We start from the raw sequence: 23,943 nt of genomic DNA, 5'->3' as shown, positions 1-23,943 counted from the left end.
TGAAAATAGAAATACATGACAGTATTATCAAGGGAAAATGGAAATGTCAAGAGAGAGTTCATTTCTAGTATAAGGGTCCCTGATATTAACCGGGAAATGACCCTCGACAAGAAACATCTTGAATAATCAGTAATCACTGGACCAACCACCACTCCACCTATACGTGGCATTCTTGCAACATCTATCTACCACATGAATGATGAACACGCTGGAAGGTTGAATGAAGCCAAAGCCAGATTATGTTACATGTTAGTTACTTGTTTTGTAGTTAAAACACATACAATGTACATGCCCTACTAATCTACTATGTACATGAATCACTCATGTGTCATGAATGAAGATATGTGAATGTGAGTGTTCTTGGTACTTTCTGTTTTCTTTCTCAAACAGTGATATATAATTGAATTCAAACATGTTACGAATTCGCTGCACTATTGCTGTCAATTTCGATTTTAATTACACGCACACAACTTTACTATATGTAATGTAACACACACTTAGAGAAAGAGCGAGAAAGTTCTTGACTCAAAAAGATAATTGAAACTAATGATTGAAGTGAAAAATAAAGCACCACACCCCTGTTGCTTCTTTCTTTCAGGGGTAGAAAAGGATTAAGGATAGAGGGGTAAATATTGAAGTGCCCCCACCATGGAAAAATAAAAAGTAAAAATTACAGAGTCAACATAGAAAAGAAAAAGATAATTATTTTTTTGTGACTTTGGAAAGTGGATTGCTTCTCAGCTATATGATATCATGCGTTTTCTTCCCATGCTGCTTTTCTAGCTGGTAGATTCTCTCCAACATCTAGCTGGGAGTCCATTCAGTGGCAAGGGGAATGGGCCATATTGAATCCCACACTTGGATCCTACCACTTCCCACCTGTGCACACCAACACAAAAACCTTTCAGTAATTCACATATGACACATGTACTAGCATCACCAGAATCCTTTCTATTTCTCACCTAAGATCTACCTTTTCTAACTTTCTCCAAGTTTTAGATGCTTTTAGGCTGTCTCCTTGGTGTTACTAACATACTCAGTGTCCTTTGTTTTTTTTTTTAAAAAAAAAAAAACTTTGGTAGAATTAATTTCTAACCATCGAACGCAATTAGGACGCGTGTGCAAATTAATTAGTCTTAATGCTTGTTTGATTCTACTTTAGGCATAACTTGATCCACATCATCCAAGCAGAAGCTACAAATTGTCATACCTTTTGTGTAATTCTTCAAATTGATGTGAAAATTTCTAGAGACACGTGTATTTAAACACACATTTAGTCGAAGATTTTATATAAAAATATATTTAGCGGTGTTTGAAATTGAAATTGATTTTGGTTATTATCTAGATGGGCCCTTAGTCATTATACTTCTTTAAACCACTCATGTACTATAGATGCTTTTAAGCTGTCTCCTCGGTGTTAATGTATAATTCGTTCATACTTCTCTTTTTCTTTGGTTCTAGTAAAAAAGAAAATAGTATTAGTAACAAGTAGACATTAGTTTAAAAAGTATTTCTTTGTAAAATATACTAAAACAAAAAAAAAATATGAATAACGTAATCTTATGTATTCTAATAAAAAAATTAATTCCTTAATCACACTAAGGACATTCGTTAGTATTCGAAGAAAAAACCCTTTTCTGTTAATTAAGTAGCAATACCGAAACTTGGTGACCAAATGATGGATCATAATCAGTGTCTCCAGCTTAGCAAGCTCATTGCCGGGGCAGGCATGTACTCCACTACCAAATGGCATGAAAGTATTGGGCTTTGGTGCGACCTATGTGAACAAACAACAAAACTAAAATAATTATTCGTCTGTTTGAATATGATGAAGTGTCTTTTACCGTACAGAATTATTAGATTCATTAGAGAGGGAATTAGCCTTATCCATGCATTATCGTGACTATTTTTTTTTCACCCATAGACTGTTCATTTGTTCATACCTCAAACCTTGAAGGGTTGAACTTCTGAGGCTCTGGAAAATATTCTGGATTGTGGTGAATATTTCTGAACAGAGGCATCGCTTTCCACCCTTTTGGTATTAGGAATCCTGTTTCAAAATTCTTGTGAGTAATTTATTTAGATGACACCACAAATTTTAAAACCAATGTTTTCACTTTGGTAGTATAGTTTTTAGCACCAGAGCTCATAATAATTGTCACTAAATTTGCATGAAGTTTTTGACCCAAGAAAAGTCCTATTTTGAATAATGTTCAAGTCTTGCAAATATAGTAAATATTCTTCTTACCCTTGTATTCCACATCAGCTATTGCTTCTCTGAAAGGGAATGATATGATGCTTGCCATTCTCAAACTCTCTAACACAACCTGACCAAGTCCACAGTTTGCCATTATAAGTCACTTGCAACAAACTCACATTTAACTGTTTGCTTAAATCACTAGAATCAACAGAGACCCATAACATCTGTTCTTTTATTATTTTATTTTGTTGGAACAATTAAAATTAACTTATGCATTTCAATTTTTGGACAAGTAGATAGATGAGAGAAATTCTATAAAAATTAAAGTATATAACTTGATTCTAACTTAAAAAAAGAAAGAACTCAATTTGTTTTTCTTTTATTTTCTTTTTTTAATGTTTATGAAGAAATTTATCTAAACATAGACATATTATACTGTGTACCCTTATAAGATCTAAATTTGTTTAGTTAGATGTGACATTGAAACACTGCATTAACCTCGTACCTTGTGAGTAATTCGCATGTTTCTAGTCTGATCCCAACTCAGTGGTAGGTTACCTTCATTAGACTTGTGAATTGCCTTCTGCTCAGCCTGCAAAGCCAGCATTACCACAAATTATAGTCATTGCCAACATAAAAAATCTCAACACCCCCTTTTTTCTTACAATAAAGATAAACCTCAAGTTAAAGTTCCCTTTGTGGATCATATTTCACACCTTTACAGACTCCAGAAGTTTGGGTTCATCATGCAGGTACTTTACAACCCATGTCATGGCACTAGCTGTGGTGTCCTGAGCAGCAAAAAGCACCCCAATAATGTTATCTGCAATTTGGTAATCAGATAACACTTCTCCCCCTTCACCTTTCCAATTCAATAAGCAGCTCAATAGATCCCTTTCAAGCAACTTCTTCTCCTTCCTCTCACAAATTATGTCACCTATAATCTTGCCAAGTCTCCTTCTAGCCTACAAAGAACATATCCATGTGTGTGTGAACAGTTTTTCATACTTCCATTCCATTCAATCCAAAAAATTAAGACGAGGCTTTAAATTGCGGCCATGGTCATTGTCACGATTTTGTCGCAATTTTTGACATCACAAGAAATTGCAGACAAATGAGACCGATGCGGCTTTAGTTTCGGCCACGACGGAGTCGCAAAAAGTCTAAAAACCTTGATATTGCGGCTAAAATCAGTCTCGGACCAATTTTAAAAATCTTTTTTAAGCACAATACACTAAGACATGAATTTGTTGAAGAGAATTTTAGTATTACTTACCAATAGTGCCTTTTGGTATTGTGTTCCCGGGATGCACGTTGGAAAGGAATTGTAACCATTGTCCACAATCCGGTAATTCTTCTTCAGCTCCTCCCTCAAACGCGGCTCTAGATAGCCAAAAATTGTGAGGATTCCAACTTCAAAAGAAAACTGCAAGCAAGCATTCAAGGGTGGAGGACCACTTAAATTATTGACCCTCATTACACCGTGACACACTTTATAGTAAAATATTTACATAAACAAATGCCAGAAATGCGAGACCCACGAGTGCTTGAATATAAATAGTAATATAATAATCCATCCCATCATTGGTCCAGTTTCAATGAATTAAAATTTAATATAAAAGCTATATACACATACACACACATATATTATGTTTCATCAAAAATTAAACCTACCATTTTCATTTCCTTAAATGTGTTAATGACTTGGCCATCACCACCCCAAGAGTTCATGGCAGATAAGGCTAAGGCTTCAATATGAGGCACCAAGTTGCGAAGTGCTTCTAGAGACAGTGACCTCTGAACAAGCTTCCTCAAACGTGTGTGGTATTCACCTTGGTGGAAAAACAGAGCAAAAGGACCAATCAAACGCTCCTTGCTTTTCGGGTATGTTGGTCTGAACAAGTGAGCTTGAGTCACTAGCACAAAGCGTGCAGCCTCAGGGCTTGTCAGCATCACACAGGGGCAACCCAAGATGTTGGTCTTGAATATTTCGCCATACCTAAAATCAAACATAACATAATGTTTTGTAGGTAAATTACTAATTACATTCGCAACTTCTAGCGTGTTTTCAAACACACTCAGAAGTAAGAATTCACGTGAAAACTATAACCATTAACTTCTTAAAATCATATCCGAAACGTGAAAAATCAAATCTGGAACACGCTTTTCATGCAATTTGATTGAGGATGAGCTAATATAATATACTATAATATAATATATACATGAGTGAAGTGTAAGTAGCATAGTAAACATTAAACAACCTTTTATGTTTGGTGGAAAAGTAGGCATTTGGGTCTTGGGAATAGAGTTGAAGGGTTTCTCCTATGTACGGCCACCCCATTGAGCCTGGAGGGAGCTTTGCAAGTGTCTGGTTCTGAGGTCTTCTTCTGTTTGGTTTTGGTAAGAACATAAATGAAAATATGGTAAGCAAAATGAGAATGGTGTAAGCGAAAATTCCATCCATTGGTGTATTACTAGACTCAGTTCTTTGGAAAGTCAGAAGGTTAGCCTTTTTTCTTAAAAAACAAAAAATGAAAATAAAAATAAGAATTGCAGCATATTTTTTAGCTCTGCTCATTTGGAGTCATCAAGGGGGGAGAAGCAACCTTATATAGAATAATTGAAAGAGAAAACACAATAAGAGCACATTCTGATCCCTCAAGTTCATGTGGGGCCTAACAAGGAGTGAACTTTATTAAATAAGAAGTGAGACAAATGTGTGTTAAACCCTCTGCAGTTAACATAAATCTTTTAGATATATCTAACATGGATCACAATAAAATGTATGTTAAAATAAATGTTTGGAGAATGTGTTGCTAAAGTTCGTCAAGAATAGGACAACCTATGGCTTGAGGCTATTATTAGGCAATGAAGATTGAGTTCTATTTTATTTATAAAAAAATTATCAAATGGTGGGAATAATGTTTTTAAAATTTAATTTCAATATTGAATTGAGGTGTGAAACAGTTATGCTTTTAGTAAAATTATTATTTAGTTCTTAAATAAGTAATGTCAAACTTTAATTTGTTGATTAAGATCAAGATTTCTTGAATGTTTTCTCATAATATTCTAAAACTAATTTTAAAAGGGCAGATTTTCTAGTTTTTCGGGCAATCAACCCACATGGAAAGTTCTCCTTCTCCTAAATGCTTTTCTAACTCACAAAGTCACAATGTCAATTCTTTCCTGAATCTTTTTCCTTGATGCCTTCTTTCAAGTCTCTGCTCCGGAAAGATATTAGAAATTTAGGTTTGGTACTATGAGCATTTCAACTCAACAATTTAATGTCAACTGGTTTGGATTAATAACACTTGCAATTCAAATAATATTAATATAAGCTGCATGACATTCATATATATCTCAATGATTTAACTTGATGGCCTGCCATGGGTCAATTAACCTATAGGCTTGAGCTGTCTCAATGATTTAACTTGATGGCCTGTCAAAGGTCAATTAACCTATAGACTTGAACTGTTTGGAAAAGATTTGAGACTATTTTTATTTATATCTGAATCACTTATTGTTATTTAGATGTGTTCCTCTAATTTGGCAGTGTGCAGTTTACACAGTTCACTGGTGTGTGTTTGGAATAGAATGCTTTTATCTTTGAGGGTGTCTCTTTGCCCATAAACTTGTTATCGGAGAGTTTTGTTTTTGCCCCAAATGAGGTAGAGTCCAAATTCTTCAGCATTATTAATGGTCTTCCCAATGTCAAAGCCTGAAATTCGCACAAGTTAGGTAGAAACTTAATAACACAGTTTAACATGACGAGAAAACATGAATATGTGGTACCTGTTGGAATCTGTCGTGACCTTGATGGATAATATCCAAATTGATCGGGTATGGGTTTGAATTTTTCTCGATAACCAAAAGTCGGGTATGGGTACAGTATGAGATTACTAGATCCGTCCCGAACCCGAACTCGTCCCGCCACTTAAAATCTTTAGAATTTTTGCATAATTTAATTAAATGACATAAAATTTTTATTACTAGTTAATTTTATTTTAGAATTTTTACATAATTTAATATTATTTTTTTAATTATTTTTGTAGACACACGCGCTATAATAAATTTATTGATATATAAGTAGTTAAAAATAAATGTTTAACAATCAATTTATTTTTTCTAAAATTAAATTTTTAATATTTTTTTTAAAAAAATATTTTTTTAATTTGAATATGGGACGGGATCGGGAATACTCAATACCCGACGGGTACGAAGATTGGACAATAAACTTAAACTCGTCGGATACCGACTACGGATATGTGAATATGTTGGGAAGTTGAGAAAGTAAGGGACTGGATAGACAATAATTATACCCGTCTCATCCCATTATCATGTCTAGTTTAGACCCTTTATCATTTTGCTTGTGGACAACAAATTACAATCTCTAGTCTCTAGAATCCTTGAGTTAATTCTTCTCTCATTAGCATTCAAAACTAATTTTGAAAAGAGGATTGTTAACATGCTTTGTTTTAACATATTTTATGTTATTAATTAAAATATATTGGGTTAAAGTGAGAATAATTTTTTCATAAATTTCATTCAATAATAAATATCCACTCTGTTATAAAATAAGTATCGTATTTGAAAAAAAAATTATCCCATAATAATATCCTAAAATAATTATGTTTGTTTTTTAATATAATATTTTTTTTTCACTAATCAATACCCCTAATAAGTGTTACTTTAGTTTTTCAATGTAATATTAATAATGTTAGTTTGAAATATTATTATTCTCTTTTATTGATTTCTTAGCTTTTTTTGTTTGCGTAAAATAACCAAAAATATCACTTATTTTGGAACAAATGAAATATTGCTTTAGTGACTATATTATTCTCTCTCGACTGGTATGTAAACAAAAAGGTAATCTTATATATTAGACTTCAATATAAATAAATCTAATTAATTTTGTTTTATTTAATATTATCATTCTTAAAATATAATTCATTTAATTTTAATTATTTTTAAAGACTTTTTCTTAATTCTTGAAAGCAAGTGCCAATCAAGGAAATTTTAAAAATAATCTTATTTTTTTACTTGAAATTAATAAAATTAAAGGATATCAACTAATTTTCTTAATTATTGTAAAATTAATTATTTTTATTTATATATGAGTAAAAGAGACTACTATGTTTTCTCTATTTCAATAATGTATTACATGATGTTTGAGAAAAAAAATGAGTAGTGGAGCAATTAACGAACATATAAATATATTATAGATACCTGTAAGATTTTGAAAACAATTTTTTTAATAAAAGACGTAATATGGAAGCTTTAAAATTATTCATTTTTCAAAATTGTACCTCCTGGGCTAATGGACCATAGAATGAAAGTAAATTGGATCACTTACCTGAAGCCAAAACATGGAAGGTTCCATGATAAATGTCAAAGGAAGACTCCAATATGTGAGACTCTTTTTCTGTTGCAAGTTACAACCTACATGTGAGACTCTACTAAGTTGATGCAAACAGAGAGAGAGAGAACGGTGCGTGAACAAAAATCAAATTTATAAAGGAAACAAAATGAATTGAGGATTTTTCAATTATTTGATGCTTCCATTTTCCAATATACTTGAAAGTAACGTGTGATGAACGAGATGTGAATTCAATGATCCGTTATAGCATTTTTAATGCATGATTATTTAATGAGTTAAAAACTTTATACAAAATTACTCTAATATTAAAGTTGTTAAAGAAGTACTTCATTTGACCTACATTAAATTTTGGATTAATTTTTTATAACAATCAATTAGGTTATCATTATTTATATAAACAACTCACTTAGATAATATATAACCAAAAATCAACTTCAATGGAAAAATTGGTAAATAATATTTAAACAACTTTTTAAACATTCACATTAGATTAGAGATACTCTTAATAGTTTAGAAAAGGAGAAAAAAGATATGTTAAAATTAGAACATGTTTATTTTAAAAGTGAGAAAATCAAACATATAAGTGAACATATATGATTATTATACCTGTAAATAAAAGTATGACTATTAAATTAAATTAAAATGAGCTAAATTTACTAAATATTTTAATCAACTAAATTCAATCCAACTTAAACCACTTACACTCTTACCAAAAACGTAATTTAGTTCTACATTCTACATCTCGATACAAAGATGATAAAATGTATATTTGAACGAATTATTTTTTATTTGAATTCATTGTATTATTGATTATAATAATTAATTGGTTAAAAAAATACGAGTAACTTATAAATTTATTTGATACACAAGCATATTTTATTAGTTTATTTTTCATCAGTTATTTGAAGCAGCTTATGAAAAGTAATCTAGCTTATAATTTATTATTTTTTCTCTTAATTTTATTATCTTCACTGATTTATTTGAAATTCCTTTTTACTCCTTTGTTCAATTTAAAAAACTTTTTTTTTTTTACCTATTTTAGCTTTCTTAAAAATACTAGATGACATATTTATTTTCTTAGTTATTATAAAATTTGGATTCTACTTTTTTTATTTTGTTTAATGATAAACTATTTATTTTAATGAATTACTATATTTTTTATTTAAAATATTTGGTCACTAAAATATTGATGAAAACAACTAAAATTCTAAAGAATTTTTATATTTTTGTTTTAAAATAATATCATTATTAATAAAAAATAAATATTAAAAAATATTTTAAACAATATAAATTCATTTAATTTAATTCTGCTTTTTTCCAAAAAAAAAGGGAAATTTGATTTAAAAAAATATTAATTTATAAAAAATTATATTAAACAATATAAATAAAATCATCAGATCTTTTCTATTTAATTTATTTGGAATACAAACTATTGTCCACCCGTAGATATAATTTGATGCACAAAACATATCCACCGATTAAATTTTTGAACGATATTTTGGCACTAGCTCACGGTAACAAAAAAAATATTGAATATCAACCCAAGCTTATACTATTTTTTTAATCCGAGTATTCCTTAGCGGAAAGTCAATAAATAATTTCTTGAGGTATTCATAAGACCGATCTTTTTTTAATATTTTTTTTATATATACGGATAAAAAATCAAACATATAATTATATATTTAAGGAATAGAATTATTTATTAATCATGACACATTTTATATACTAAATAATATAATTAGTCACTATCCAACTTATAAAAAAAATACTAATATGTATTTTACACACTCAATTATGTATATAATTATGTATATGTTGTTTTCAAGAATTACTCACGGAAGTAGGAAAAATAACAATGGAATAGAATTAAATACAAGTAGAAAGATTGATAATGGATGAGAACATATATAAATCAACTTTATCATCAGCATAAAATATTATGAAATAGTATAAAACAACAAACAAAAGTTTAAGAACGAAATTAACAATTTTAAAGCGTTTAAATACTAAAAATAGGTCGTTAATGACAAAAAGACTAAACACAAAAGTAAACAAGGCATGAATAAAGTTAAAAAATTTAAAAGTGACAATTTTAAATAATTAAAATCATTTGTAAATGATTTGACGCAATAAAATTAATGGTTAGTAGAGTTACTGAGTTAGTAAACCTTGTGTACGTAGTTGTGTAGAGGACTAGTGGTTCTGTTTGCACATGCACATCTTGTGCTTCAGACCACTTTTTCATATCAATATATTTATTCTCTTTGGCTTTTAAAAAAGAAAAGTAAGTATCAAAGAAAAAAATAAAAAAGAAGAAGTATGAGTTAGTAAAAAGTAAAAAGTAAAAACAAAAAGAAAACAACAGAAAATAAATAGATATATAACAAAATAGTAAATGTTAAGTTCAGAATGTAAACGGTTAATAGTAGAAAAGTAAATAACTCAATACATAGGGTTAGTAGGAGCTTGAGTCTGGCACCACCACTTTGATATTTAGCATTTTAAAATACATTCGTGAAATTGATATTTAGCATTTTAAAATTGATATTCTTTCCAAACTTATCCTTACTAAATACTGGCACCACCACTTTGATCACATTCCCTCACAAAAAAAGGAAAAACATTTCGTGAAACAACGTCATGCCCCCTTTCTTTCCCTTTTCCTCTCTCTCGTTTGTTAGTTTGGGCTTCGATGAAGAGGGCATCCTCGTTGTTGCAGCGTCATGGAGTCATTGGGCGATCTGCAGAAGAAGAAGAAGAAGAGAAGGGACAACGACCAAAAGTTGAAAATATGTTTGATTTCTTTAGTTTAGGAACGTGTTGAAGGCTGAGAGCTGAGACAGAGAAAACGATCCTAAAAAGTTGGAAAGACAATATATATACCCAAGGCATATATATAATATGCCTCAATTTAAATTATTCTCCTATTTTCTATAGTAACGTTTCTTACTTGATATTAGGAGTGGTAATTCCTCGCAAGGGTGAATCCCATAGAATTCGTTGTGTTTGCTAACAAATTTCACAATCAATCCAGTATTTCGTGACTATTTTGTTATTAGATAATAATGTAAAAGTAATTTAAACTGTAAATAGCAATTGCGTGCATATTGTTCCCAAAAACAATACGTCCATTCATGATGTATTTATTGTTTAAAAAATTCAAGCAAATGTACAAGTTGATGGAAGAATTTCACAATTTTTCTTGTTTGAACATTGTGAGAAGAGGGAGGTTCTATGGATAGAGACGTTGCTTTGGTGGAGTGGAATCTTGGTTGGTGCTGAGCAGGCAGTGGCATCCAGCTAAGGAGCCAGATATGGGAATTCTTAAGATCTCCGAGGCTCTACTTCACTACGTTCTTCCATTGCCCTTGCATGCGGGCCCACCTATGATCCTCTTGGGACCAACTCTGTCGTTGACTGAAACCAGACAAAAACTCATTTTAAACTTCTCTGCCTGCTGGGTCCATCATAAACCTTCTATGTTTGATGTAATTTAAATCAATTTAACTGTATAAAATTAAAAATTAAAAACATTATTATCTTTATCATTATTATCCAAAACCCTTGATTGGAACAACCATGCGTCACAATCGTAGTTGTTAAAACTGTTTATGTGAAAGTAAATAATGGGTCACAGGCTAAGAATCAATTGATGAGTCATGTATTGTGACACTTGATTTTTTTTAAATATTTATTATAGATATTATGAAATAATTTTTAAAATAATCTTAATTAACGTAATTTTATGTATCTCAATTTCAATAAAAAAAATTATTTTTATAATTTTTTAACTAATGTCCTGATTAATATTTATCTTTTTTAATAAGATCATATACGTTTGATGGCTTATTAAAAAAATGATAATTTTGTTTCCGGCAAATAAAATTATAATGAACACTAAATTTTTTTTCCAAATATTTAAGATAATTACATATTTAAAATTTTAACTTAAGATTACTAATTAAGCTCAAACAATTTTGTATTAGTTGATCTATATTTTTCCTTTTATTTTAAGAAAATGTTGATCTACACTTTATTTAAGCTGGTTGTTTAAAAATATGCATTTATCAATTTGAAATTAATTTAAACATATGAACACAGCATTGTCATTAGACATGGCAAGAAAATTCGTACCCGTGAATACTCGTTTGAAATCGTCCTAATTTTGATGGGTAATATCCGAGTTGACTGGATATGAGTTCAAGTTCAGATTTTTTTCAATAATCAAAAGTGGGGTACGCCCTAATCTCGAACCCGGACCTCCACCGTCACTTAAAATTTTTATAATTTTTGCATAATTTAATTAAAAGTCATAGAATTTTTATTACTAGTTAATTTTATTTAAATTTTTACATAATTTAATATTCTTTTCTTAACGATTTTTGTAGACATGTGCGCTCTAATAAATTTATTGATACATAAGTAGTTAAAAAAATATATTTAACAATCAATTTTTTTTTTCTAAAATCAAATTTTTAATATTTTCTTTAAAAAAAATTATTTTTCTAATTTGAATCGGGTACGGGACGAAATCTGGGATATCCGACACCCAACTGGTATAGAGATGAGATAATAAATTTTAATCCGTCGAATAAGGAACATGTTGGAGATAATATTCATGCCCGCCCCACCCCATTGCCATGTCTAATTGTGATTGAGTAAGTCCAAGCCTTACATTGAATTTGAGTTAATTAAGATATTAACTTCATCTAGTGTTGTTTTGTACATGGTTCAAGTCCCGCTAGACTACTTACTATTGGTTGGCCACATATACTCTACTATAAATGATTTTATTTGGACTAAATTTGTGGCCAACGTGGCGCTATTCATGCATCCTGTCACTACTTGTTGAAGTCATGACTAAGAGATTTCTTAATAGCATGTGAGTGATTTGTACTAGATCGATTACCTACCAAACATATTACTTTCATTTACCTATAGAAAAAGTATAGAAAATGAAATAATTTTTAGGTTGTTTAGTAAAACAAGAAAATCAAAAGAAAGATTAAAGAAGATCCTATATTATATTAAAAATTAGAAAGAAAGAAAAATATATGTTTATAAAATGATATAAATACTTTAAATAAAAAATAAAAAATGAAAAATAATATAAATAAAAGTATTTTTGTCTTTGTATATAAAAAAGACACTCTCCATTTCATTCTTTCTTGTATACACTAAACGAAACCTAAAATCCATTCTGTAAGTGATCGCTATCACCATTACACCTTACCATGGCGTCTCAACTACAATCACTTGATCAAGCACTCTTAACCAATCTCAAAAACTAACCACAAAAGCATAGAACTGAACAACTGTGTTTTTATTAGAGTGTAAATATATTTTTTTGTAAATCCATCGTCACATCTAAAATATATATTATGCTAACTACTACACTAAAAATTTATTGACAATTATTCTTTGTAGTATGCTTCCTCAGAGTGTAAAAGATTCAACTATAAGAATAACTTTTGTTTAATTATTTTAAAACTTATTCAATAGGTTATCTACTTTTATATTATAACAGAGAATTACTATTATCAAGAATAAGATATTTATACAGATAAACTTTTGATGTCATAGATCCTTGAAAAATAAAGATAAAAAAATTATAGGACTTTTACATTGTTGTATGTTTAAAATCTGCATAACACTGTCGAAATTTTTTCGCTTAACTTAATGTTTTATATTAAAAAAAAACATATCAATGGAGTTGAGTCTAATGAAAGGAGATTACGCTCCACAACTTAATGAACTAAAAAGGTTCCAATTCCTTCTTAAATAGATATCCACATACATTTAATATTTCACCTTGCTTTGAAGAAGAATGTATTTGTGGAAAAAAAAGATTCAAAATAACATTATTGTCCTGTTATATTTAGTAATTATTAACTGACAAATGAGAGAGTTTGAGTCTTTCCAACATGGACGAGATTGTTCCTGTCGAATGTTAGCCGAAATGTTTGTTTATAAGTAAATTTTATTATTCTTATTACCAGAATATAAGAAATAATCTAACTCTTGTACATAAAACATATTGAAATGAAAGCTAATCTTAAAGAGATACATGCACCATGCTCACACCAATAAAAAGACAAGTTAGAATCCTCTAAGACAGCTCGAAGTGAAGATATCGACCATATAATTAATCTTAATATATAGTATCCAACAAAGAAATCAATTCAAAGAACCTTGTCGACAAATAAATACTGTTCCGCCACATCAACCACAGACCAGAGACTTCGAACGAATTGAAAGCGAATTTTTCTGTTTGGTTTGATTAAACGGCTTGTGAAGAGAATGGATTTGATTGAACAGCTTCGGACCTGTTTGGTTATTTTATTTTGCAAATTAATTAAAATAAATTTCCCTTTAAAAAAATATATTCAGACGTGTGGGTTTTAATATTATTTCAACACACCAAAACTAATTCTCCATTATTAATCAAACGGGCTATTCACCCATTTTAGTGAGTGTGTTTGGGAACATGTTTACGTCAATACAAATGAGAATTTTCACTTTTCAAAAGCATAAAAACAAGAATGTGTAATTTTTTGGTTCAATGGACGTTTGTAGGCTTCAAAATCAAAAACACTATTAATTATTAAACATGAAAGAGTGTTTAACTTGGTGTATCTTACGATTAAAGTTGAGAGAGTAGAAAAGTATTTTTACTTTAGAAGCAATAATGAACCTTTTTGTAGTGTTTTGGATTAGATTAATGGTGAGAATTATTCAATTAACTTTTAATGGTGAATGCAAAATACTTTTTTTTCAGAGAAAGGAAAAGTACTTTAACAATTAATTATTTCTACTTTTTATGATTTTGAGGAATAAAATTGATTCTTGACGTTATCCAAACTCACCATTTTTTTTCTCTAAAAAAGTACTTTTTAACAAAATAAGCATTCTATGTTTTTTATGTGTCTGTTACAACTTTCTTTTTTTATAGAAAAAAGAGGTAGTTTTCTACTTTTTTTTAATAGGTAACTGTAACTTACTTCTTTAAAAATTATTTTTTAAAATTTAAACAAACTGATGCCCCGATTTTTCTCTTCTTCATTTGGTGTACTGAAATTTAATTACTATTGTACATTGAAATTCACAAAAAGCACTTCCCAAACGTTAATCCAAACATATCCTTAGTTATCAACTAAAACACTACTATAAAGTCAACCTAGTGATAGAGGTTAGATAATTTGCATAAAATTTATACCTCGTTGCTATGATCTACACCAAAAAAAATAATTGTAAAGCACTAATTTTTTTAAAATAATGTTGGTTAATTATGTAAAAAGAATACAACAAGATTCCTTCGTATGAAGGAATTTTACTGAAAGTATTATTTACTGAAATTCACAAAAAGCACTTCCCAAACGTTAATCCAAACATATCCTTAGTTATCAACTAAAACACTACTATAAAGTCAACCTAGTGATAGAGGTTAGATAATTTGCATAAAATTTATACCTCGTTGCTATGATCTACACCAAAAAAAATAATTGTAAAGCACTAATTTTTTTAAAATAATGTTGGTTAATTATGTAAAAAGAATACAACAAGATTCCTTCGTATGAAGGAATTTTACTGAAAGTATTATTTACTAATTAAAAATAATGTCAAGTATTTATTAGTATTATCTTTTTAATAAAAATTAAATTATCAACATAGATACTATAAGTCTATACAAATAATATAATACAATTTTATTAACATATATTTATTTCCTTTATTAATAGAATTATGTACTAATATAAGGTATCATATATAAAATTATAATGTTTATACTAATTACCAAATTATTTTTTATTAAATAAATATTATACTATTAAATCAGACGTTAAATCATTAGAGTACAGTAACCATGAAAATATTGCACTTACCAAAATATGATTTTACAAATTGGTCGAACATACCATTTTGTGTGTTTTCCTTTTATTGGTCATACTATACCCTTTAGTGTGGTTTGATTTTGAATTTTATACGATTAATAATGTTTTGTTGACTTTGTTCCAACATTTCTCAAAGCAAATAGAATAATCACTACATATTAATACTTCTTGAAAATGAACAATTTAAAATAATTTATATATATAAAAATTATAATGATTGTCTTAAATAAAATAATTTTAGGAAATGTTCTTTAACAAAAATGTTTTTAAAAAGTATTCTTTAATAGAAATGTTTTTAAAGACTTTATTAAACTATAATTTTTTTAAACAGTGGGATTTAATTCTAATAAGTAAAAAATAGTTCCAATTTGACTTATTCCCCATCCTTAATGGCTACCTAACAACTTCTGCTTTTCAAAATGGATCGAAGTCTCTAGCAAATGATAGGAAAATCAATCTCATAAGTATAATCAAATCGAATTTGAAAGCAAATTGAGTAGGTAGAGTGGACCGCTTTGTAATGTAGTAAAAACAAAAGAGTAAACAAGCTAGATTTGCATATACTCAAATGACTATTACCTATCATCAAAATGTTAAATATTTGGACAAAATGTTTTATCATTTATAATAATTTTATCTAACTTAAACAATATTATTATCGGTGAAAGATACTGTAATTTAGAGTTTAGACCAAAAAAACTCTCTTGCCTAAAGAATGTATAGAGGCGTGTTAAATATAAAGTTACAAAGCCTGATTTTAAGAAAATAAAATGGCGTGTGTTAGACAATGGTAACATATAATGCAGAAAGTACTTCCATTCCATATTCTTTCAACCAATTAGTACTCGACAGAGATCAAGTGTATCTATCTAGCTACCTGGTAGCTGTTTTCCAAATTGATATACATGCAAGTTTTTACTCACGTCCATGTGTCTGGGGATAAATGTATGTATGTGATTATTATTTTTCCAGCTTACTATTTCCTTCCATCATGGAAAAAGAAAATTTTAAAATATCAAGTAAAGTGTGTCCTTTCATTCTGTTGTTTTCTAAATGAATCTTGTTAATCATTGTACTTATGTCTAAGTATATATATATATCCACGCTGATGAAGTGATATTTAACATTATTTATTTGAAGAAAAACTTATTCAATATTTTTTATGTTATAAACATTTTACGTTTTATTTAACACTTTTGGCCTTTTCCCATTAACCATTATTTTATTCTCTTTAATCCTTTTCAAAATTAATTTTAAAAAATTGGATTACAATTTGATTCATAGAGCATATTTGCATTCGATTGCTTAATCTTAACAAAAAGAAATATATTTTTTATAAGAAACAATAACTTTAAAGATTGTGATTAAAAGTTAACAACTGTTCAATATTTTTTTATTGTAGTAAGCATATTACTTTTTATTTAACATTTTTTTAATTTTCCATTTAAAAATTATTTTAATCTCCTCATTTATTTTATAAATTAATTTAATTTAAAAATTTTGGATTATAATTTGATTTATAGAGCATATTTGGATTAGATTGTTTTTAAATTATAATTTGATCGATAGAAAAAGAATTATTAGTGGTATTATTCAAATGTGGTAATTAATCTGAATTATAACCTAAGGTTATAATCAAAGGTATTATTCAAATTTTAGTACTTATGATTAAAATTTAGCAATTATTCAATAATTATTTTATATTTTTAATGTAATAAACATTTTACTTTTTATTTAACACTTTTTGCCTTTTTTCCGCGGACCATTATTTTAAACTATTTAATTAATTTCTAAATTATTGATTATAATTTGATTGATAAAGCATACTTGGATTAGATTGCTTTTAAACTTGTAATTTGATTTATAATCTTAACATAAAATAATTTTTATACTAAACAACATTTTAGAACTTATAATAATTAATTTAAAGATAAAATTAATTTTATATAATCACTCGTTAAAATAATTTATATTTTACAAACCGAACCCACAAATTGTTTTAGAAAATTAGCATTACTTCATTCCAACAGACAGACTTTACACCCAATGATACCCAGTTCAGTCATCTTCGGAAACATTATTATAATGTTATATGTACTTGATTAATCATGCTTCATGTAACTGAACCCTACCAAAGCAACGTGTTGCTATTTGAGCTCTCTCGAGCAGGGTCCTTTATCACCATGTGTGCTTTGAAGAAAAAAGTATATTTCCACTACTGAACACTGAGATTCTCTTCTCATCCCTGTGCAAGCTCTAGATATTCAGATACCATTTTTTCACTCAATAATCTATACGAATATATAATCAACTATAAATACTGGAAATAAACATTCTTAATTAGTAAGTATATTGCTGGCACATTTTTCTGAATTCTAGAAATGTTTAAATCACGGTGTAATTTTTTTATATTTTGAAAGTTACACTCCTTTGGGTCATTTTTTTTCCCGCGACTTTAGAAAATAAAATGAAGCTTGTGAGTGAAGTTTGAAAATGATAGTTTGAGCGTTTAAAACAGAGACGAATCTATTTGGGGGAGTTTTGGGGGCAACAGTCCCCACATACTTTAATTTTTTTAAAAGAATAAATATGTTTTTAATATCTATATTCTCAGTCCTACTTAGTTTTAGTCTTGACATGTAGATTTATCAATTTGATTTCTATTCTTTAAAAAATACGTGAATTTGGTCTTTAGATATTCATGATGTATTGTGATTTGTTGCAATAACAAATTATATATAAATATTTTTTATAATATTTATTTCTAATAAAGACTAAATCTATCTTTTTAAAAAGAAATCTATGAACAAAATTGATCAATTTAAAATTACAGAAATTAAAATAAATGTGACAAAAAATAGAATAACTAAAAATATATGTTATCCTTTTTAAAATATAATATTGACTTAATTATGTTTTTAATCCTTCAAGTTAATGGACATGTTTGTTTTGATCCTTCAAATAAAAATTTACATTTTTTAGTTTTTAAAATTTGAAAAATACTCTTTTTAGTCCCTTCATCATAATTTGAAGACTAAAAATATAATTTTTTATTTGAAAGACTTTAAAGAATAACCCTCTAATTTAAGAGAATATAATTAAACCTATAATATTTATGTATAATTACAAAATATTCTCGCAATTAGAAATGTAATATAAAAAGTGAATCTCTAACATGAATCCTGTTCCCACTTCGCACAAATTTAATAATAATAAAATTTTAATTTAAAAGACTACAAAATAAAAAATAAAAAAAATCAAGACTCCCAATTTGAGGGACTAAATCAATAACTAAACCTAATTAGATTATAATTTATTTTAATATTTAGATAAAATTAATGGATTTTTATTAACATTTGAAATCAAACAACAAAGCCTCTTACTTAGATTATATGTGCACTATATATATATATATATATATATATATATATATATATATATATATATATATATATATATATATATATATATATAAAGAAGTATTTTAATATAATTTTTATTATGTTACATCATATGATGAATCAGAACCTTTATTTGATTTTATGCAAATAAATATTAAGTTTTAAAATTTGCATCAATCTAATAGTTTAACAAATAAAAATCCGTTGTGTCTATGTCTGATTCATTAGACAATAACAAACAAACATTGAATTTATAACATTTTATGATTAGTTTAATTCTTTGGTCGTTTGATTCTTTGTATAAAGAATGTTAATTTATTGTTCTTCTTAGGATATATTGAAGAACAAAAAGATAGAATAAAGTCAAAAGAAGTTACCTAGTACTCAAGGCATGCTTAAAGCAAATTACACAAATACTTGAAAGTATAAAAGGTGATTTATTCTCTCCGGATTTGGAGTGCTTGTCAAGGAAAAAAACCAGAGTGAACATTTAATACTTCAATGGACACCTTTACCAACAAACAATCGAAAAAAGAAAAAAATTGTTTAGACACAAACAAGCAATGATTACTTCCTCAACAAGTCTATAAATACCAAAAAAATATTGAAGTGCTAGAGTCCAGAGATATAAAAAAAAAAAAATCATTCTCAAGCATTTAAAACTCTTGTAAAAGCTTTCTTAGTTTTCAATAAGATCTCAATTAATCACTTTGTATATCTTGAGAGTTAGATTGTGAGCTTAATTTGTATATATGTCTAAGATGATAGAGATAATTCATGTACACCTAATCCTTAAACAAATATGTTGGTTTGTATGAATCAAAACTGATTTGGTAGTAAAAAAAGTACTTGGCTTGGAGATGTTAGTGTAAAAATTATTTGGATTAAGCTAGGAGTAGTTTATAAAATTAAAGAATACTTACATTTTTGTGAAAGATAATGAAATTGAATGAGTTATCAAGATTGAACTGGACTTATTTAATTTCAATATTTGAGGTGAATTAGTTTAAATCTCTATTTTTCTAGTTCAAAATAAATTCATATAAATTTATGAAAATATTTTAAATAATTAAACCCATATATAAAATTCAACTATGATATATTTTAATAATTAAAATGAAAATATATTAAAAGCATTTTAAAGCTAAGGTTAATATATATTATTTGTTGGTATGACATTCCTTCAACGTGAACAATCATGCATGGCTGATGGTGATGCTGATACAGTGGGTACGTGTGATTTATAGGTGTCAGCTTTAGATTCCTCTTGGTTTGAACTTTGAACGTGTTAAAGGGTGAATGGTTACCCAAGGCTCAACGTGACAGGGTAATCTATGGAGATACTGAGGTATCAATTACAAGGGGCACCTGTCTCATTCTCGCATCTCCTGATGAACGCGTGGTGACAATCCACCTTGCACGTACTGCCACTAATTTGGCTATGGTGCCCAGTGCTCTCGTTATGGTATGTTTCATCGAATTTGATGTGTTCAAAAGAAGAAAAAGTGTTCCATCACTTGCATGCACATACTTCAACTAATGGAGAAATTTCGTACGTGGGACCATGTTGCAATAACATTTCTCTTCAGATTAATTCATTTTTTAATGCCTACATACACTATAAAAAAATAATGCTAAACTACTTATTAAAAAAGTATATAATGTCAAACTATTTATAATACAATGTCTATATATATTACAGTAAAGTAAATTGATCAGAAGCTTCTGGGATTGTATTTTCACTCTATGGAGCATTATATATAATTAAGTACATGATGTGGCAGTCTTAAAAACAAATGATGATCATGGTGGACTGCAGGTAAAGAACAAAATTTAAATTCTTTCAATGATGTTGATCATGAGATTGTACAAATAGAGAGAGCAAAACACGATGTCGAAAACAAGATATCTTCAAACAATATATATACCAACTCATCTCTCTACAGATGGAATCAAAACTAAACATTCAATTTTTTCACTTTTTCACCAATGCTTAAGTTTTATCTTTATGAAACTGGACATAAATAATTCCTATCGAGCATATATAATTGAATATGAGTTTGTTTGACACATTAATATTAAACATGGCATGACCTTTTATGTTTATACATCCATCAGATCTCTCTTGATGGATAACAAATATATAAACAAGGATATAGTCTATCTCATGAGCCTGCTACTCTTTAGTTAAAGGGCATTCCTAATATTCATAAATGTGAAAGGAGTGTCACTTGGATTCATGTTTCTGAGAGACAAATCAAGTTGTTGATCTATTAGCAAATCGTGAGATATGTCTTCTTTAATACAGTTTCAAATTTTTGATGTAGCGCCCTACTTTATTAATTGTAACGCTCTCCAAGCGTATTTAACTTGTGTTTCTTCCTTCTTCTTTTTTTTTTTTTTTATAAAAACTTGTGTTTCTTCCTAGGTCAAATAATATTTGTATCTCACCGAGAAAAAAATAGGATTAAACTTAATTAGGATTTGGTGTATATGTTTATGCAAAATTCTCAATTACAACCGTAAAATCATGATTCTATTTAAAATAGTAATTAATTTAATTTATTTTTCTAATAAAAATTAATTAAGTTATTTTAAATTAATATTTCTAAAGTCTCTCTCTCTCTCTCTCTATATATATATATATATGAATAAATAAATAAGTAAAATAATCTAACAAGTTAATTGAATTATGCATATAATGTTTAAAGAGAAATGCTAACAATACTCTTTTAAATACATTTTATTATTAACTTGAATTAATGAAAATCACAAATTTGTGTCGGTTCTACTTCTACTACTTCTTGTAATTTTCTAATTTTAAAAAAAATTAATATAGAAAATGTGTCCCAGGTATTTTCTTAAAAATATTTTGAAATAATAAATTATATATATATATATATATATATATATATATATATATAAATAATTTGTATCGATTTCTTCAAATTAGCCACTAACATCTACCCTTTTATTAATATTTTGTTACTCTCAAAATGAAAATTTGATTTATTTTATTGATTGTACATAATATATTTTTAAGAAAAATAAATTCAGAATACAAAAAATTGTGTTTTGTGGCCTCAGATTAATTGATGAGGTATTAAAAACAATATTACTTGACAACATGAGCTAAAACAAAATTATTTAAAATTTATAGAGACTAAAAAAACATTAAAGGTCTAAAACTTAACAAAAAATAGGATATTTTATAGGGACTAATTATTATTTAATCCTAAATTGTACTAAAGATAGAAAAATTCTTTATTTTGATAACATTCATAATTGACACCTTTGACTCCCTACTTTAGTGTGACTTTTGTATCTCTTCAATTTAAATTAATTATGAGATTAATTTTTAGTTCAAGATTTACTCACATTTAAAGTTTTTCACATCTCTCTATTTTGTATCTCTTCAATTAGCGCGCACACTTAACACATTTTTATTGCTGATATATCTCAACCTTGCTTGCACTCAATGCATTTGTTCACCAGCAAACTAATGTGGGATGAGTGCATTTCAAGATACCAAACCTTTGTCAAATGCATTCTATTGATGATGCACTCTTGAGTAATCTTCTTTGCTTAATGCATTCTATTGTTTGACCATTAGTTGGATGGTTACAATTAATGTTTAAAATGAGAAAACTTGGTAAAAATGCAAGTGGAAATGAGCTTGATTAACTTGTATTGAGAAGAGTTTAGACATAGAACTTCTTAATGCTAGAGTTTTGTGAATTTCTAAACTTAATAATGCTTGACTTAATCTTTGTGTTTCTAATTGATTAAAGGGACTATGAGCCAAGAATATTTGAAATTGATAAGATTAAATTAATTTTAATTTTAAATTTGTTCATAAACTGGCCATTTTACTCTTTCCAAATATGTTATTTAATAAAATAAAATATATTTTTTATTTTTATTGGATTTTAAATAATGTTTTATTTTTAATCTATTTAAATTTCATTTTTAATAAGAATTTTCAAGAATATAATTTAATTTTAAATCAAAACATATTTATTTCTTAAAAGACTAATATTCTAAAAATGATATACAAATAACATAATCACAATATGAATATATACATATATATATATATATATATATATATATATATATATATATATATATGTATATATAAACTGAATTACAACTAAACAATAAAAATTGTATAAATGTAACTATATGTAACGTGTTTGTATGTGAGCATGGATTTTTATTTTTTTTTAAAGGTGCATGGAAAGTTGTTGGCTACATATTTGGTCTATATTTAGGCATTTGAGAAATTAAGAAACAGAATGGATTATAATCTTGAAAGTTGAAATCATAGATATACTTACACTTAGTCATGTGTTCATTTATGGTGGCAGCAAAGGAGGCAACATGTGTTGGCATATGTTGCATCCTGTAACAAGATAGCTTGTGACTGGGAAGACCGAACGTGAAGTAAAACGCGACGAATGTCGTACTATGCCCCTTTGTCTTCAAAGATTGTGAGAGATTGTTACTTAAAGTAAGTGTACTCGAGGATCCACTCTTCATTCATTTTGTCGACATGAAACGCTTCATCTGGACACAAACATTGCATTTCATGAACATGTATATATAGGGTTGTGAAACATCAACTAAAACGTCTTATAAATATTTTTATTCTAAAGCCTCACTAAGATTTGAAGTATGTCCTACCGACTACCCTAGAAGAATGAAGCAATTTACTTCTTTTTTATTAATCCAAAACTTCGCATTTTTATTAGAGAGTCAGATGAATAAATTTTCAATAATATATTTTACATAAATGTATTAAATTAAGAGTAAATAGTTTACGTATTGATAATGTAAAAGATTTAATATGATAAGTCATCTTGTATAATAAGCCTATGAACTTTTGTAATAACTATCTTAATAGTAAAAAAATTATGTATATTGTGATTGATTTTTTTGGATGACCATGAAGTTAATATAAAATATTCAACATTTTTATTTATGATTAATATTTGTTGTAAAACTTGTTGATTATCTTTAGAGAAATCTCTACTTTAAGTATGTTTTTATTTATTTATTTACAAGACTCGA

General features: G+C 27.8%; 1 protein-coding gene across 1 annotated transcript; it reads right to left on the bottom strand.

The window, feature by feature from the left end:
- Window positions 1-517: 517 nt before the first annotated feature.
- Window positions 518-4,799, bottom strand: LOC114392178 (abscisic acid 8'-hydroxylase CYP707A1-like). Its single transcript, XM_028353226.1, has 9 exons — window positions 4,462-4,799; window positions 3,875-4,199; window positions 3,477-3,626; window positions 2,917-3,165; window positions 2,706-2,792; window positions 2,249-2,327; window positions 1,944-2,050; window positions 1,659-1,777; window positions 518-879 (listed from the first exon to the last, which is right to left on the bottom strand). The coding sequence occupies exons 1-9, from the start codon at window positions 4,776-4,778 to the stop codon at window positions 780-782; spliced, it is 1,533 nt and encodes a 510-aa protein (XP_028209027.1). The 5' UTR covers window positions 4,779-4,799; the 3' UTR covers window positions 518-779.
- Between the last annotated feature and the right edge of the window lie 19,144 nt (window positions 4,800-23,943).

The sequence above is a fragment of the Glycine soja genome, chromosome 17 (genome assembly GCF_004193775.1).
Source record: "Glycine soja cultivar W05 chromosome 17, ASM419377v2, whole genome shotgun sequence".
In the NCBI taxonomy this organism is placed as follows: Eukaryota; Viridiplantae; Streptophyta; class Magnoliopsida; order Fabales; family Fabaceae; genus Glycine; species Glycine soja.
The sequence above is the reverse complement of the archived record's forward strand: the minus strand, read 5'-3'. Positions and strand labels throughout refer to the sequence as shown.